Genomic DNA, 17,714 nt, shown 5'->3' with positions numbered 1-17,714 from the left:
GTTGAATTATAATCTAATTCTGCTCCACTGCACGCACATGTACTGGTCGGAGGTTTCTTGCCAATAAACAATGAATTTGCACACGTAGAACAACAGTGTATAAAAACTCCACATAAGCCAGGGGGGATCATAGAAATCTGAGTCATCCAATAAAAGGGTTTTTGTATGTGTCTGTCTTTGTCTTCCTGTTTCAAATCTAAATGATGTTCAGCATGTCACACAATGGCAGTATTAAAGCTTTTTCAAATAGGGAGTGACTATGAAAACCTGAGGTTAAGATATTTTTTTCCTGACGGCAATAGTCATTGTGTTGCTTTGCCAGTGGTGTGGTGGTGTGTGTCAGTGAGTGTTTGTGAAGACAATTTGGTTGGAAAAAGAAATATGAAAGAAAACAAGTTTCTCAGTGAAATGTGCTAACATTTCTCCACAACTTTAAAGCATTCGGACTGGCAGGCTTATTTGAATGGGTAAATGAAATGAGGGGCCAGGCGTGTCACAATCCAAATGCACAACGTGGAAATAAATTCCCCAAGGCTGATCTACATAATAGTATTCGTAATGGGCCCAAAGGTTCAGTAACCAAAATAATTCTGTCACACTGACTTCAGGCTTTGTATTTCAAACTGAAAACACAGAAAGCAGCAGATTCAAAGGAGGACAAAGGAAACAGTATCTGCTATACTTTTGTGGTCTTTCTAAGAGAGGCATCATTCTGACTGAATCACATTGATTTCTACTGTCTGGGTGAAAGTGTAAAACAATATCAACCACAGAGTAACCAGCTAACCATTACTTCTAATAATTATACATTTGTTGAGCTTGGAAAACTCAAAAGTAACTTTCTGTAAAATACTGTTTGTTTTATTCTTTCGATTGATTGAATTCTATTTTGAGTTAGTATAAGTCCTTGGGTGGTTGCAATACAGGTCATGTAATTCACAAAAGTAGCACTCAGGTTGGCAAGGCAGTTGTTAAACAGCTGTCTGATACTGGGAAGATATTTTGTACAAGTGGTGCCGATGGCAATAAGAATATGCCTGTGGCAATGAGCACTTTGGGGATTTTGCCCTGTACCAGGAGGGGAGGACCACCTTGTTGCTTTTTGTCTTGGGTATATAAATGCCCTTTACACACAGCAAATTGGATGTTTTTCTTCAGTATATTGCCAGTATCACCTGGCAAAAGAAGGAATGTCATGAATTATACAATTTAAATTGGTTATGTGACAGATTTAGGCAGTTTGAAACCAACTGAACAACACATGAAGCTCAACAAAATAGCTTTCAAACTCTCTATGAAGAGGGCTCAAAGACTTCAGACAAAGGAAGGGCTTGAACATCCTTACATTAATTTAACCTTTTGACCTAAAGAAAGCTGAGCAATTTAAAGGATACACAACCTTTTCTACTGCTTATATATTTTTAATATGGCCTGCTGCTAAATACTTTGCAGCAGCTCAAGCCTATTAAATATGCATATGCCTTGTTTCAACCCTGACAACAGAGTATCTCCACTGAGGATGAATCTTACCTTTATGGTTCCTCTTTGCCTCTGTCTATGATTAACGTCTTCTCTCTTTAATCACACTTTCACATGATGTGGACAAGTGGCTCTGAAGTTGTTTTAAAACTTTATGTTATGTATCATAAAGAGTGCAGGGAAAAATGTGTTTCCTAAATTTGATGAAACAATATTCAAAATACATCTTTCCATATCTTTTCTGTACATCACTGCTGTAGTGCTAAACATTGAAGACGGCCCTGGGCTGATCATGACTGGTGATCATGTCGTAAACAGAAATCATCACCTATTTTTTCATGGACATAAAGTGCTACATGATAGGCTGTCCTAAGACATTAAGCATTAGCTAACCTTTCAGTCAAACCAAACTCTTCCAGACACTTGGTTTGAATGGGTACTGATCCTTTGCCATGGACAGATTTGACCTTAGGCATAATTAGCCTAATAAAAGCATTAGATATGCTGTCAATATGATTTGCATAATGTGCAACGGCAGATTCATTCCTGAATGCAAGCGGTGTCCGAGTGACTTAAAAATGCTGCAGTGACATTTCTCTAGGTCCTTTGTTCACACCTGTCAATGGAAATGTGATGGGAGATGGCAGCTGCAGCTGCGGCTTCCGCCTCCAGTGAGCCCACCAAGAGAACCAAGACCCTGCTGGAGTCCGGTACACATCAACCACACACCTACACACACTCACAGTTTGTATTTCTGAAAAAGCAAGGAAACAATTTCACCTTGTGCAGACAAGATTAATGCCTTACATCAGAGTGAGAATAGAAATTGAATTGTCATATTTCTCATATTTCTCAGTTGCACAAGCTGAGGTAATCATTTTTCAATATTGAAAAATGCACAATTGAGTTACATTAATTAAAAAGGTTTTTTTGAGGAAACACAAATCACATACTTTAAAAATATGTGTTTTTGTAATACTTCTCTAAAGAGGTGAAAAACAACCTCTTGTATTTACAGTCTGCAGTTGCAGTAAGTCTTCCTTTCATTACAAAACTACAGACTGTGAATTTGTGACGCCAGCTTTGATGTGGATCCACTTCACAAATTATTGATTATCTTGGTGATTTTTAACGAAAATGACTTCAGCAGTGAAAGCTGTGTAATGTGTCACTCTCATACTAGCACAGAGGTCAAAACTGGCAGGTTATGTTGCTCTACAATAGGGGAGAACAGGCTCTCTCGCAGGGCTCTTAAGTCTCATTTTTGGAAAATAATGCCTCTCATATTACGAGCATGCAGCATTGTACTGCTTAAGGTGCTATTACAGCACATTTTCCATTTTCCCTTTGCAGGTCAGTTGTATGAGAGGCAATGCTAGCCTTTGTATGACCCACAGAAATATGACACTTTGGAAACCATCCCCTCAGTTTCATTTCCGAAGCTTGCACTTTAGTGAGTGCTTCTGTTGCTGCTGTGTTTTGTCATCATGGTGGGCACCTAAATGAGACCCAAAGCTTGAGGAAAATTCAGCCTCAGTTCTCTATGGCCAGTTGGTTTACCATTCCCTGCCCCATTAGCTTTTATGATTGGTCCACCATTTGCATAGCTGGAAGAGAGGGGAATGTGGACCTGAATGATTAAGGACATAATCTGAGGCTGTCCTATCCATTCAGGCATTTGGTGTTACCATTTCATGGCTGATGGGAAAACTTGAACACGTATAGCCACACTAGGAAGCTTAGAATTCTTCAGAACTGCAAAATAGTGTGGCAAGGTGGTGCTTTCTGTCCATACCATTGCTCTTCAGCTGTCTGTCACGTAATTACAGTATTTGAGATTGACGGAAAATGAGGGACAACAGGTGTTTCATTTTAGAGGTTAGTTTCAGAATATGTACAGGATTCATTGAGGGAATGGATGGCTGGGTCTCAGCAGGAAATCAACCTTTTGGTGATTTTAACAGCAAATACCTGTGCCAGTGTTTATCCAACACTTGGGCTCAGAGTGTTCAAATTATCAGTAAGAGGAAACAGATGGAGTGTGAAAGCAATGTGAAGAAATCTCTTCGCATCAGACTCAGCACAGGTAATGGGAAATAGTTCATGCATGGTTTCTAGAGAAAGGTTTCACCTTCCTTCCCCTGTCGTAGTCGTGAAATCAGGCTAAAACCTGGATTTTATTCTTTCCTCGCACATAAATATCTGGTAGGAGTTAGTCAAATTTAAATGTAATGATAAGTGTTATGTGAATATGGGATCACATTCAGAGTTTGACTGTATGAACCAGAAATAGTGTAGCTGTCTAACTCCTTCTGAACCCCGAAACCAATTCCTGCAGACCCAGCTGTCTGAATAAAAGACAAACAAGCACAAGAGTGACACAAAAAACAAAAGTTGAAAATTATTTTTCTTAAAATTTGTCTGATTTATGTGACTTGAATATATTTGAATGAATTGCATTAAGATAAAAAGATGATTTGTTAATTGTAGCCATCACAATGTATTGTGTTCAGTTAAAAATGCAATTAGAATAGATTTTAACTACCCCACAGTATAACTGACAACAGCAAATGTGTGTGGTTTTAATAAGTTCTTCATTAATACCAATGATACAGCCATTACTTTCAACATTTTCTGGCACGTACTGTTTTCCTCACCCTCTACTTGCATTTTTAGCTGCTCATTGATGGAGCACAGCATGTGCAAACTATTGGCATCACAGGGCAGTTTTTTCTCAAGGGAAAAAAACATATTGCAGTAGTATGCATTATGATACAGTATTTATCTATTAATAACCTGTCATTTGGATCTAATTAATTAGGTAACTTATTTGTGTGCAAACATTTGGTGTTATGATGTTTATGGCTGTTGAAGCTAATATTGTGTCCCAAAATAGATCAAAAGTTATACCAAATGCTTGTAATTAATTAGAACAGATTATAAAAGATAAAATTGGCTTTTCCATCATCAGAGAGCATTGTGGCAACGTCCTCTCTGCAGCAGAGGCTGAGGTGAAGTTGATTATGATTCTACCAAAAGACTACAGTCCTCTAGGCTAAAGGACAGTCTCTCTGCAGCAGAATTCATTCTGCATAGACTCTGTGCTAGCAGGACTTTCTGTTCCCTGTAAAGAAATCCTCTTTACAGGAGGCATGTGGGTCTTGAGGCTCAGGCTGTCTCAAGGAAGAAGAGAGGCACAGATTTGAAATTTACTTTGTAAAAACCTGTGCAGTGAGACTAGCTAAAGCAAATATTAGGGTGTTATCGTTTCCTATGATGCTTGTCTGTCACGCAGAGAGATCAGCGGTTTGTTCCGCTCACATTAATGCAAAGATGAGAAGAACAAATGAGAGTGCTGGCTGCTTAGGTAAAACAGGCCATCACGCATTCTTCTGGGCACCGAGCTCAGCTCTGCCTGCAGTGAGTGTAAATGTTCCAGGCTCCCTTGCCGCCACCACATACTGGCACCTAACTCCCGAGCCATCCCACCTGCTAACAGGATTAGCCCCTGAGCTCCACTTGTTTCAACAAAGTTATCAAGTTTAAAAACACAGTCTCCTGGTGTCTTTTGTAACATCAAAGGATTGGTCCTCAACTTTGACAGATTAATTAATAGTCAAGTTCTGCACAGCATCCCTTGAGGCTTGTGACAGTGAAATACATTTACTGTGGAGATGATTTTATTAATAGTCTGTATTTTATGTGCTGGTGATCAAGCCACATGTTCACTCTGCGTAGGAATTTAATAGATTTGCAGTCAAAACAGGTGGAAGTGCATGTTTAACTAAATAATGGCACATGGTGCAATATTACATTATCATATTGCATCAAACTAGCCTCATTAAAGTCTTATGAAATATGTTGTAGGGTGAGAATGAATGTATATATAATAAACTATAGATGCAGATTAACAAGAATATGCGTCTTTAATTTCTAAGCTGTGTAGTATAAATATGAAAATACCAAAAGAATTATGGTTGTAAAGTGAATATAAGAGAATCTGATGTTAAATCTAATGTTGCAGTTTTTAGATGCAAGAGAAAATATTTTTATGAATTATATGGAATTTACAGTATATATAACAAAAGACAAAAAATAAACACAAAATATTCCCTTTATTTTTTTCCTACCTTAAGACTACACAGGGTCACTGATGTAGCTCTAAGAGGTATCTACATTTGCATTTTATTTACAGCTTACTTTGATGTCTTTATATTTACATGGTCAAAGAGAAGCGCTAAAAACACAGTGTTGAGAACAAACCAAAACTCAAAATGAGTCCAGAACTTTAGAAAAAGATACAGTCTTATGACGCAACAGTTCTCAGTGCAATATTCCACAATGCAAATATCCTTCATTCATATAATGTTGAACATACTTATTTTTTTGGAAACAAAACATCACTGAATCAACCAACAGCAGAAAAAAATAACCGCGTACTGTTTGCTTTAATGTTTGTACAGATTGAAACACTCAATCATGCTCCCACAACCCCTACAGACACACAAACAAGTTCATATTTTGATGGAAAAAAATGATAATAAAGTCAAGAGTGTGCAGTGGCTTGGCATAGTTCAAAAAGTACCAGAAGTCAAATCAATGTCACAATTTCCAAAATAGTCTTGACTCCTCCAGGGTTTTCACATAACGACATTTTCAAGTGAGCAGAATTATCCTTTGCAGTCTCCACTGAGGAGGACACTGACATATGGGAGCTAGAGAATGTGTCCACATGGGTTATTTCCAAGGTTGGCGTGTATTGACGACCTTTAGTCTGTAAACGGGAACTAGTACACCTGCAGGTCTAATGCATTTCAGCCAGCCATGGGACCACGTGGAGCCCTATTCTGGAGAATGAAAGCACTTTCGATGCTGACCTGCGGGCAGCCCTTAGGGCAAAGGCAATTTATATCTTTCATCTCACCCACAACACAATGCGAAGCCTATCTATCTCAGCAGCCAATATGTTAATGTAGTATGCATCACTGATGAGATTGGTTTTCTTAACCACCTTTGTAACCTCAGTTTTTAAAAATATTTTCATCCCAACCTTTATTGGATTGGACATTGTGGAGAGGAATACTGACTTAAGCTAACTGATAAACAAACACTGACTTTCATATGCAATTGAGATCAGTAAAACGTAGTCAGTCTAATGAAAAACACAGTAATGATTTAACTAAACCACCTTTCATAGTTTATTCCATGTGTTGAAACACCCTTAAGTATTGGTCAAGTACAACAATTAACAATAAAAGGGACAATAGTTCACATTTTTTAAATTCACATTTGTTATACTGTTAATTCATATAGCTATTTATAAAAAAAAACTAAAATATAATTCAAAACCATTCCTGTAAAATACCTTTTGTTGTTTAATACAGACATTTTTTCCACAGTATTTTCTTACAGGGTTGGCTCTTCACTATTTTCATAATCGAGGTGTTTGACCACAGTCAAATAAAAATGAGCATAGAACAATTTATTCTATGTTTTCATTTTCTTTCTTGGAAAAAAAATCCACTTCCACGCACAAAATAAAAAAGTGATATCCCTTTGCTGGCTTTACCATACAATTTAAGCTTGATTAAGCAGTTTTACTAATTTTGTAGTTCATAAAAAAGGCCATCAACATGCACAGTCAGGGTGCACTGAAGCCTTCCAAGCTAAGACCACAGATGAGCATCAATCCTCCTCTTAAAAAATTACAAGACATCACACAAATGAAGGTGCTCTGACAAGTTCAGTTGGGGTTTTGATGAAGGGCTCTACCGCCAACAGAAATCTCTCTCATTATTTATGGATGACTGGGGCTATGAGGGTTTCAAGTATAAAAAAGAAGTGATTAAAAGAGAAGGAATCTCCTTGGCTGAGGCGCAGAAAAGGCAGAATGGAGCAAGCTTGTGAATAACAATCTGCAAGTCTGGAAGCAGAGTGAACCAGTGAACATAATGCATTACCAATACTCCTCTTGGATTCCTTTGAACAGAATCACCAAAAGGAACGAGGAAATGGAGTCACAAAAATAAGTCACAGACATCGCAAATTTTCATCCTCTAGCAGCCGCACTTGGAGGGCAAAGACTGTTAAAGAATCTTCAAAAGGAGAAGGGCACTCTTCTATTAATACAGTGCAACTGATTGCAACCATGTTTTTTCTTTTTTACAGTATATTAAAAACTAAGTTGAGCACTGTCAAAGAAAAAAAAAGTGGTCATGTACACAACTGTCTTTGGCAAGAAGTCCCATGTCCTACATCTGAGTCTGTCACTCCAGAGCCTCGTGTTCATGTCACCTTCGGCCCATTTCGCTCTGTCTCATGAAATGAATGTTGTTGACGCTGTCTGCCAGCTCTGGGTATTGGTCAACTGAAACCACGTAGTATCCTTCGTAGCCCTGTACCTTCCCTGAGCCCAGGAGCTGTTGCTTCTCTCCCTCAGTCCAGGTTCGCGAGCCCTCCTCTCCATCCCTCAGTCTCTGGCGCTCCCGGGCCCAAGCCTGGGCAACAGCTCTCTGCCGGGCCAGCTCCAACACACGAGCTTTCTCCTCATCCACACTGCTGCCGTAACGCGTATTCAGACACAACGCACCATATTGTAGCTGGATGTCAGTAATGCGCCTAGTCCTGCCATTGAGAACAGTGTTGACCTGAGACACCGTCACATTGACACCGGTCTCTAGTGTGCGCCGGCCCACCGTCATGCCAATGAGGGCCAGATCTCCTTCCAATGAGCCCAGTTTCACAAAGTAGTGAGTGTCCATTCCAGCGATGGTGAAGTGGAGGTCTTCAAGGTAGAAAGCGTCGTTCAGAACTGCAGCCATGCGACGCCCATCCTCATTGGCTAAGCTGATGATGTCAGTGCTGATGCGACCATCTCGGATAGCAAATTTCACCCCCTTGCCGAAGATGGAGCCAACAGAGGCAAAGATCTTCTTGTCCTCTGTCTGAGGACATCCGGCACTTTTGGCTCTGTAGATCTGGCCAAAACGCTCCAGCTTCACAAAGGCCTTCAGCTGCCTCTGAACTTCACACTGAACCCCCAACACAGACTGCAAAACAAAGACAATACTGTTTAGTCACACAGCCCCCGCAGCACCTACATAGACAGTGAAATATATTTTCTGTTTCTTCTCTGTGCAAGAAATGGATTTACATAATGTCACCCCAGTGCTTGTTCAAAAACATTCTTCTCGATATTTGACAAGACTTCTGATTGCCTCACACCTGCTTGTAACCTTTATCCTACTCTGCATGGGACTGAGCAGTACTGTCTGCTTTCAGATGCCCTTGTTTCTCAAAACTGAGTTTCATACTGCTTCATTAACATTTCAAAGATTTCAAATTCAATGCCGTGACTAAAGAGTAATAGCTATTCTTTTTTATGTTAAAGCTTTTGACTCAATGATTGGACACCTTTTGTAAAATGCTCATGTATTAATGTGATGGCTCAAGACTTGAAAAAACATGATCTGCGATCTAACATATGCTCTAAAACCTGCAGGAAAAGAAACAAAACAAACATGTATAAGCATCCAATGCTGAAAACAGATTTCCTTCAAACTAGTTTACCAGAGTTTTAACGAACATAATTTCCAGGAGGTCTATTGGCATGGTCTGGAATTACAACGCCAATGATGTCATTAAATTCATTCCACCAATATACGGAACAGTGTAAAAATAAAAGCTTACAGGTGGTATATAAAATATCCCATTGATCCCACATTCTTATTTAATTAAACATCTTTCGTACATTACATATATAAATAATTATGTAATTGCTAAACAACCATTATCAATGGCAAACAGCAAATCCATCATGCTTTGAATCTGTGAATGTATCACTGATAGTAAAGGTAGGGACAGAGGTGTTTGTCAGCAAATAAAAATCTCTCTGATCATTTGTGACAGCCATGATATTTTGAAAAAGGGTAAAATTACTGCCTTCTGACAGCCATGCTGTGCCAAACATGAAACAGGCTAGTTGGTAACCAGCATATGTATGTATATATATATATTTATACATATATATACATATTATTCCTTAAGGGATAAGGGATCAAAGCTTTGTATAGATACCACATTCCCTTCAGCCAAAATAAACACTTGGTCCTAATACTACTTGACAAGAGATACTCCAGAGGAAGAAAGAGAGATGTTAAAATGAGGCGAGTGATATGAAATGGAAGCTGGCCAACGCACAGAAAGACAGTTGCCGGAATGTGTCTGAGCAGCAACAAAAAGGCTCTCAAACACTGTGCCTTCTTGCCATCGCCCAAGATAAGAGGCTGTGAGCATCCTGAGGAGTTTTTGTCAACAAGTCATATCCAAAGTCCTCCTGACAGTTTCTAATTTTGTCTCTCTGTGCCTCTGTTAGAGGGTGGCTACAGGCTGGGCGAGTGGGTGGAGCTGAGGAGTGTGGAGCAGGCTGCAGTGACCATCATATCTGCCAACTATTTGACATGACACCGCAACAGATCCTGCATGAAGAGCAAACATGTGAGGGGGAGGGGGCAGCTGTGCTGTTGGGCCCCCTGGGAGAGATGGCCTGGGGGGACACTTCACACCATGCCACTCCATGTTTGTTTACTGTGCCAACAGTGTGACCTGGTCAGCTGTCCCGGGGGTGGGGGAAAGGGGGCGATATCCTCCACTTTACTGAAACAGCCTCACGGGACACTTCCAGAGAGGCATCATTCACATAGCATGGGTTGTAATCAGCCTCCAGCAAAACCCAGAATGAGAGATCAAGTCTTGTGCAGCATAAACCTCATCTGTCTGACCCCTCACGGCATTTTTCAATCTGTGTGCGGATTCAGCAGCATGGCGAAATAGGGGCTTAAATGAAGAGAGATAGAAAGGCAGCAATATTTCTCCTGTATACAATAAAATAAAATGGCAAGTGTACAGGATATACCTTGTGTAGTTTTAAAGCCATATATATGCTTCAAAGCAAAAGCATATATGCTTCAAAGCATATATATAGCATACAGCTTGAAGCTAGTATCTGGAACAGTGCATCAAATGGTAACGTTTATGTTTTACTGTACGCGGTCCCTTTTTAAAAAATAAATAAAGAAGCTTACATTTAATTAGGCTGGTCTGGCCATCTGCAGTAAAAATCAACATAGCATTTACCAGCTCAGAGCACCATTTTTTAAGCAGGAATTCGAGATAAAAATATCATTGCCTTGGCTCGTATGCAGAGTAATAACTAATTATCTCAATCTCTCCTTATATATCATTTACAGTACATACTCCAGAGGTGTAGTGAAGAAGAGCTCCTTCCCAAAAAAGAGGAAAACCTTCTAATCTATGCTCACTCTGCTATTTAAAGCCTTGGTTACATGATTTGATATTACAGTCTATCATGGTTATTTTTGAATATATAATGGTAACGCTGGGTTGATAGATGAAAAATAGCTTTCAATTATATTACTACTCAAATGGACCAACTTCTATTGGGTGAAGCTTCTGAGTGAAGCAAAAATAAACAAACTACTACTATGTATGGCTCATTTAATTGTAGCATTTCTATCAAGAGTGCTTGTAAAAAAACTGATGGTAAAAAATGTATGCAACCTGATATCTTGGCTTGCTGTGGTAGGGGTGGGGTTACGAAATGGAAAAGATTAGGTACATGTCTGCGTATTCAATTCAATTAAAAAAATATTTATTGAATATTGAATATTTATATTTATTTGATTATCACTGCTTTCTCTGTTTATTAACCCCGATTTGTGTGCATGCTTATTATGGTTGGTTGGTCAAATGAGAAGTCACCGATTTAGATAACCCTGTATTGTATCATCCAGTAGCTTTTAGGCTTACAAATGTTTTAGAACAACACATGCCCACTATGCTATGGTTGTTGTGTCACACAACATAAATCTGGCCTCCTGATGGGTGGCATTCACTAGTCTAAGTGTAACCAAACCCAAGACAACAGTGGCTTCTTCAATAATTCAGTGGAGTTGGAGGCAACTTAAAAGGGCTGATAAACGCGGTAATCAGAGCATGTCTACTACTTCTCAGGCCTTGGCTAACGGTGTAAGACTGAGATGAAATCAATGGCCAGTGGTGGAGGGAATGGAGAGTGAATTTCCCTAATGGCAGGGCAATTACAAGAGCTGTTTAGCCTGACCCCATTCCCCAAGAAGAGGACCAGGGGCAGGGACCTGGCTCACTAGGCTGTGTTTTAGCCTGATAGCTGGCAGCTCCTCTGGGAGTCAGGCTACACAGAGCATGTCCATTTGCTAATGATATTGGAAAGGAGGGGAGCTGAGGTAGAGGATGGTGATCTGTGATAAGGTGGGACAGGTGAGAGTGACTGGTTTACCTTGGTGCTATCCCACTCCTGTGTCTTGATCTGGGTGCGGACTAACTCGTATGATGGCTCCATAGATTCTGTGCTCGGTTTGCGATAGCCAGGGATGACGTTGTACAGTTGGAAGCCAAAGGTCACCAACCAGCTGTTTACATCTGTGGAGGAGGGATCAAAACATTGGAACACTGATTTACATATAATGTTATCTTAATAGATAGAATCATTTGTTCCAGAGATTTTAACAGTTTACATTCTGTGGTCAAGTGGCTGTCTCCTTGAAATACTCCTCACTCAGTCTGAGCACTTGATTTGTTTGTGAAAGTGGACAAGCTATAACAAACACTCGAGATGGCAGCAATGATTCATGTCCACTCCTGCAGGTGCTTCACTAATGACACACTGCTGGGTCCCAGAAACGCCAAGTGACATCTGAGAGTGTCTGCTGTGCTGCTAATTATATACTGTAATATCGTGTCATTTCAAAGCAGCCGAGACTTCAACACAAGATATTTTGAAGACTCAGTGGGTTCTTCTGCAATAATTGTTTTTCTAATGAGATGCTGAAACAGGGGAAAGTGACATGTCTGGGATTCAAATCCATGCAATCATGATAATATGGTTTGTCTAACAGCAGCCACCAGCACTGTGGTTATAGGTGTTGCTGCCAGCCCCTGTGATGAGTTGTCATTCATTCTGAATATCACAGAGAAGGCTACAGACATGAGTGGAAGCAAAGCCTGTTAAATCTAAGCCATTTGTTTCTTGCCCCTTTCAATATGTTTGTTATGGACGGCAGAATCGTTGATGTGACACTTGGGGGGCAAGTTTGTCACAGATTGGCACTGCCACATTGTGGCACCTGACAAAGCTTTATTAAATAAGAATTTGTTCGAGGACAGTGAAAGGACCCTGATAATTTAGTGAAAGGAATGGAAATGTCAGGGCCATCAATCACAAATGAGGCAGGCCCAACACAGTATATCTAAAAGTCTGCTTAGCATTCAAATGCCAGTCAGCCCCTAATAGTGGACTGTGAAGCTGAATGCCTTTCTATTTGGCAGGCAGCTAAATGGCTTTGTTAAACAGACAGAAGTAACAGCCTAGACTCCACCTGAACACCTGAACAATTTTTCTCTCAGTATTGTCTACAGAAATATTAATGAAGTATAAAAGGCATAAAATGTATTATTTGATACAATACGCCTTAATGAGTAAATATAATCCAGAATGAACATAGATAATTAGATCTTTTTAGATTTGTGAATGAGATCTGGCTGAAGCCGACTGGTGTAACCGCAGAGTATTCTTAACAATATTTTCCTTCTAGCCAAAGGGGTTGATATAACTGGCCCTGGCTAACGTTTATATGGATCCATTGTGCTTTCCTTCTCCACTGGGGTGCTTTCACTGCCATTTACCTTCTCCCTACCACAAAGCAACACAAAATGATGTGATATTTCTGGGAAGGGACCTGAGTGTTCAACAACAGGGGTGGCTTTGCTGTACAGCATTGTTCCCTTTGAAAGCTCCACTTTCAAAACGATAGCCACTGGGCACATGCACAAGCACATACATATGTACACGCAAGCAAGCACACAGACACAGACACACAGACACACAGACACACACACACACACACACACACACACACACACACACACACACACAGAGGAACAAAAAAAACACACAACCTCAGTGTCCCAGTGAGGAAGCTCTTAAAAACCTCTCTAGCACACTGTTTTTCATTTTCATTTTGGGGCTTGTTGTTTAGAATAAAAACACACCAAATTTGACAGAAAAACCTGAAATGAGTATTGTTTGTTGAACTGCAAGCAACTGCCACAGAGGAATGAGGGTTAAGATATGGGGCCATCTCCTCCCCCTCCACACATGTAATTTTAGCAACATAAGAAAGTTAAATTCATCATTGATTGCTCTGGTGGGACTTGTGTTTTCTGCTATTTATATACACTTACTTAGGAGTTACGATCACATCACCCCTGTTTTAGCCTCTTTCCATTGGCTCTAAATGACCTGGCTCTGGATTATATTTTGGGTCTTTTAATAGTTTATGGATCATGGCATTGCCTGAGACCTTCAGGAAAGGGTCTCCTGTCTCTCCCAGGATGTCCAGGATGAAATCAAAAGGGGAAAGAACTTCTAAAAAGGCACTTTTATGGGAAAGCATGTGCTGATTTTATCTGAGCCACCTGTTAATTTTAAACTTTCTTGTTTTATCTCTTCTTTATTCTGTTTATTTTATTGTTTTACTTTATTTTTCATCATTTCTATTTTATTTTTGGCCCACATGTATATTATCATTCTCTGTGGTATTTGTCTCTGTATAGCACTTTACTGTACACTTTGTTTCTATGGATGTTTTGATACTCAGTAATATCCCCCTTTTCATCTGCAAAGGATTTTTGTGGAGTTTTTTTATCCTCTCATCTCTGTAGAACATAGTCTGTTAAGAAAACTTACCTGTCATGTAGCACTTTATTTCCTCATTGTTGCTGAGAGGGTTGTTGTTCTTGAACATGTACAAGTTGAATGGCACAATGTGGTTGCTGTTGAGACGTTTCCAAATCTCATGGTTAGGTGTTGTCCAGCGTCCAGCAAGGACATCATAGTCCCGTCTGCCCATGTGGACCAGTCTACTGAGAGGCTCATACAGGCCGCCCTGGTAGCCAATTATGAGCTGTAAGCTGGGGTTGGTGTCAAGGTAAACTTCTCCGAATGCTGTATGGAGGACTTGCTTGATCATGAGGCCTGAGCCACTGAAAACAGCCAGAGGGGTGCCTATGTTATCACAGGCCACATAAAACTCATCCCCGCTGCTTAACTCCATGGCAAACAGGTGTCCCTGTAGGTCATAGTACAATGAAGTGATTTCAGAGCTGGAGTGATTGTACATATGGGTGACCCGAGTGGGGCTGGATAAGTCAGCGTAGAAGAACTGCAAGTGGTGGCCCATGCTGTTTCTGCTGGACACCCTCCTTCCCAGGCCATCGTAACGATATTTGATGCTCCAACCGCTCACTTTGTTGTACACCTTAACCAACAGGCCCGCTGAATTGTAGTCAAAGTAGTCGTTCCCTCGCTGCTTGAGGAAACCGTCCTCATCCATCCTGTATTGGACATCTCCCAGGCGAGTAATGCGGTCTCTGATATCATAGCGTAGTGGCGTGAGGCGTGCGCTGTTTCCAGGGCTGAGGAGGTGCAAGTTTCCATTTAGGTCATAGCTGTACCTCCACAGAGGCTTGTCGTTGATGGAGACCACTTGGAGTTGACCATCGGCATCATACTCGTATGTGTAGCGTGTGGTGTTGGCATAAGGCCCGACCTTTAGCTCCTTGGACACCACTCGGCCCATGTTGTCATATTGCACCATCATCCAGTACATGAGCGAGCGGAAGATCTCATATTGGACCTCCTTCACTCGGCCATAAGCATCAAAGTGTTTGGTGTGGGTCATCACTGCTGTGGTGATAATTTGATTTATGTCATAATAGATTACTCCAAATTTGCCAAACTGCTCTGTTTTGCCAGACACGTCATCATAGCGATACAAGTCGATTGGCAGTGGCGTTTCATTGATCACAGCCTGCATGCTTGTGACTCGGAAACTGTTGTCATAGACATAGTCAAATCTGGCATTGACCATGCCCTCTTCACTGAATCTAAAAATCTGTCTGTCAATCAGTGGGCCAATCTGACGGTAGCGGATGGTGCAGGTAAAGCCCTCACTCTGCAGGTTGACTGTCTTCAGCATGCCTGCCACCTCGTCATAGGAGAAACCAATGCGTGTGGTATCATAGAGAATCTCCAGCAGCTTAGCAAGCTTGCCGTATTTGTAGATGACCCTGCGGCCTGTTCCTAGGAAGGTGGTCTGCAGCAACTGGCCGTCCTCACTGTAGTCCTGGAGCACTGAAGCGTTACCCTCAGTGGGCCGGTAGGTGTTTCTGTAGTAGCCAATGGAGCGGGATGTCTCTAGGGTCTGCCGTGCCACGTTGGGCATGGTCACAGAAGATAGTCGGTCATTTCTATCAAATTCAAATATATACTGCCTCTGGCTGTACAGCAGCAGTACCATGGACTGTAAAGAGAATAAATAAGACAAGATTAAAATTAAAAAGGATATGATTTAAAAATTTGCCTTTACTTTATGTATAGCACCAGTAAATATAATTACATAAACAAATAAAATCATGTAACTTCTATATAACAAACAAAGCATTGAAAGCAATTTGAATCTATTCCTTACATTAGTTACACACTTTCACGGTGTAGGTTGGAAATGTACAAGACATGGGTATACCTCAAAACGACATGCAAAATGTCAAAAGCAATAACATGTTATGGATGCAAGTCAGATTCAGACCAAATCGAATTTCCATCTTGAAGTGGAGTTGTTGACATTCCTCTGACATTTGTTGACACTTGTTTGTTATATGTCAGATCTTTTGATCAGTATGAGAATTTTTCTTGCACTAATAAATTATGTCTTTAAATCAGTTCTAAGGCTATCACAACAGCTGCCAGCATCTCAGCACTTAGAGGTTGCTGGAAAACTGACTAGACTATTGACAAGGTGACTGGCTGCCATTTTCATCTTACATATCTGAGCTGGATAATGGGAGATCTTCACCTTCTCCTCAACAATCTTGCCTTCAATTAGTGAGTAGTAAGTCACATTTCACTCTGTTCTTCTCATCAGAGCTATTTCAGGTTGGCCTTTTCTGTCAGACTATGGTAACAAAGAATAACGTCTACAGTGCACCAGACAGGTTTTAATTACATTGCTGCTGATATCTGTGCTACAGCCTGATAATGCAGCACAAACACTGCTGCAGAATTACAGGTTAACTTTTAACTTCAGACTAAACTCTCCTGTCAAGGTTCTTACACAAACTTATCTGTACAGCATGTCCCTACCATCTTAAATTAAATTTTTATCTTTAAACTATTTAATCATCATTACAGCAGAGACCTTCGTACCTTCTCAAGGTATGTGTAGCTCCACGATTTACCATCAGCAAATATTTGGGAAGTGATTCTGCCATTCTGGTCATACTCCATGCGTACAGACATGGTACCTCTTTGGATACCTGCCACATGCCCTCCAGCGGAATATGTGACATTGACTCCATTCAGACGACTGCTTGGCGCCCACAAAGTGGGCCGCCCAGCATGATCATAGTGGATCCGTAACGTAAACTTCCTGTGGTCATCATAAACCTTTTCCGTCCTGGTGATTCGATCAAAGTCCAATGACAGCAAGTTCCTGTTATGAACCTATAGGAAAGGAAACAGTGAGTTAGAAACATTCAATTTGACCACAGTAGCTCCACCAAGAGGGAATAAACATGTTGGAAGTTTGAAATGATGGAGAGGAATTGGTGCACTGCTAATCTGAGGTGAAACCTTATGAGGAGAGCTTTAATCACAAAGTGATTATTTTATATTCTACTTTCCACAGCTTTTAATTACAACAGAGGAGCTGTATCTCAGGACTGCAGGAGCTATTGAAGTGATGAAATTATAAGAATTACCATACTTCTTTGTTTGTATAAAAATTCAGCAGTCTTAGTGGGAGTATGCCTATTCATGCAAGAAACATTAGAGCCACATTGATCATTAAATTCATTTTCACTACTTACTGAAAAGAATTACCAGGCACAGATGACTCTCACTTTATTTAGCCATTTCCGTAAATTGGAAAAGAGGAGAAGAAAATCAATTCTTCTCCTGTGTGACTCAGTTTAAATGACACTTCACATTTTTTTTGCCTCGTTTGAATGCATGAGGCTGCACACAGTGACCCTTGCTTCACTGTGATCAGAGGAGAAAGACACAGCAGATCAGAGTGTAATCCTTAAGGCCACGTTCAGGTCAGCACAGTGTCGAACCC

The 17,714-nt window shown here is 40.5% G+C and overlaps 1 protein-coding gene across 4 annotated transcripts in view; it reads right to left on the bottom strand.

Moving 5' to 3' along the window:
• Nucleotides 1–5,585: 5,585 nt before the first annotated feature.
• Nucleotides 5,586–17,714, bottom strand: part of tenm4 (teneurin transmembrane protein 4) — a 157,522-nt gene continuing 145,393 nt past the window's right edge. For all 4 annotated transcript variants that reach the window (XM_038694058.1, XM_038694055.1, XM_038694056.1 and 1 more), the window contains 4 exons: nt 16,802–17,098; nt 14,285–15,899; nt 11,816–11,958; nt 5,586–8,528 (listed from right to left, as the gene is read on the bottom strand). In XM_038694058.1, the coding sequence (XP_038549986.1) occupies nt 7,770–8,528; nt 11,816–11,958; nt 14,285–15,899; nt 16,802–17,098 (2,814 nt within the window). In that variant the 3' untranslated portion in view covers nt 5,586–7,769. The remainder of the gene's footprint in view (nt 8,529–11,815; nt 11,959–14,284; nt 15,900–16,801; nt 17,099–17,714) is intronic.

Source organism: Micropterus salmoides, unplaced genomic scaffold, assembly GCF_014851395.1.
Source record: "Micropterus salmoides isolate LMB-PRFRI ecotype aquatic unplaced genomic scaffold, ASM1485139v1 Ms_hic_scaffold_3, whole genome shotgun sequence".
In the NCBI taxonomy this organism is placed as follows: Eukaryota; Metazoa; Chordata; class Actinopteri; order Centrarchiformes; family Centrarchidae; genus Micropterus; species Micropterus salmoides.
Note: the sequence above shows the minus strand (reverse complement) of the source record. Positions and strands in the feature narration are given on the sequence as shown.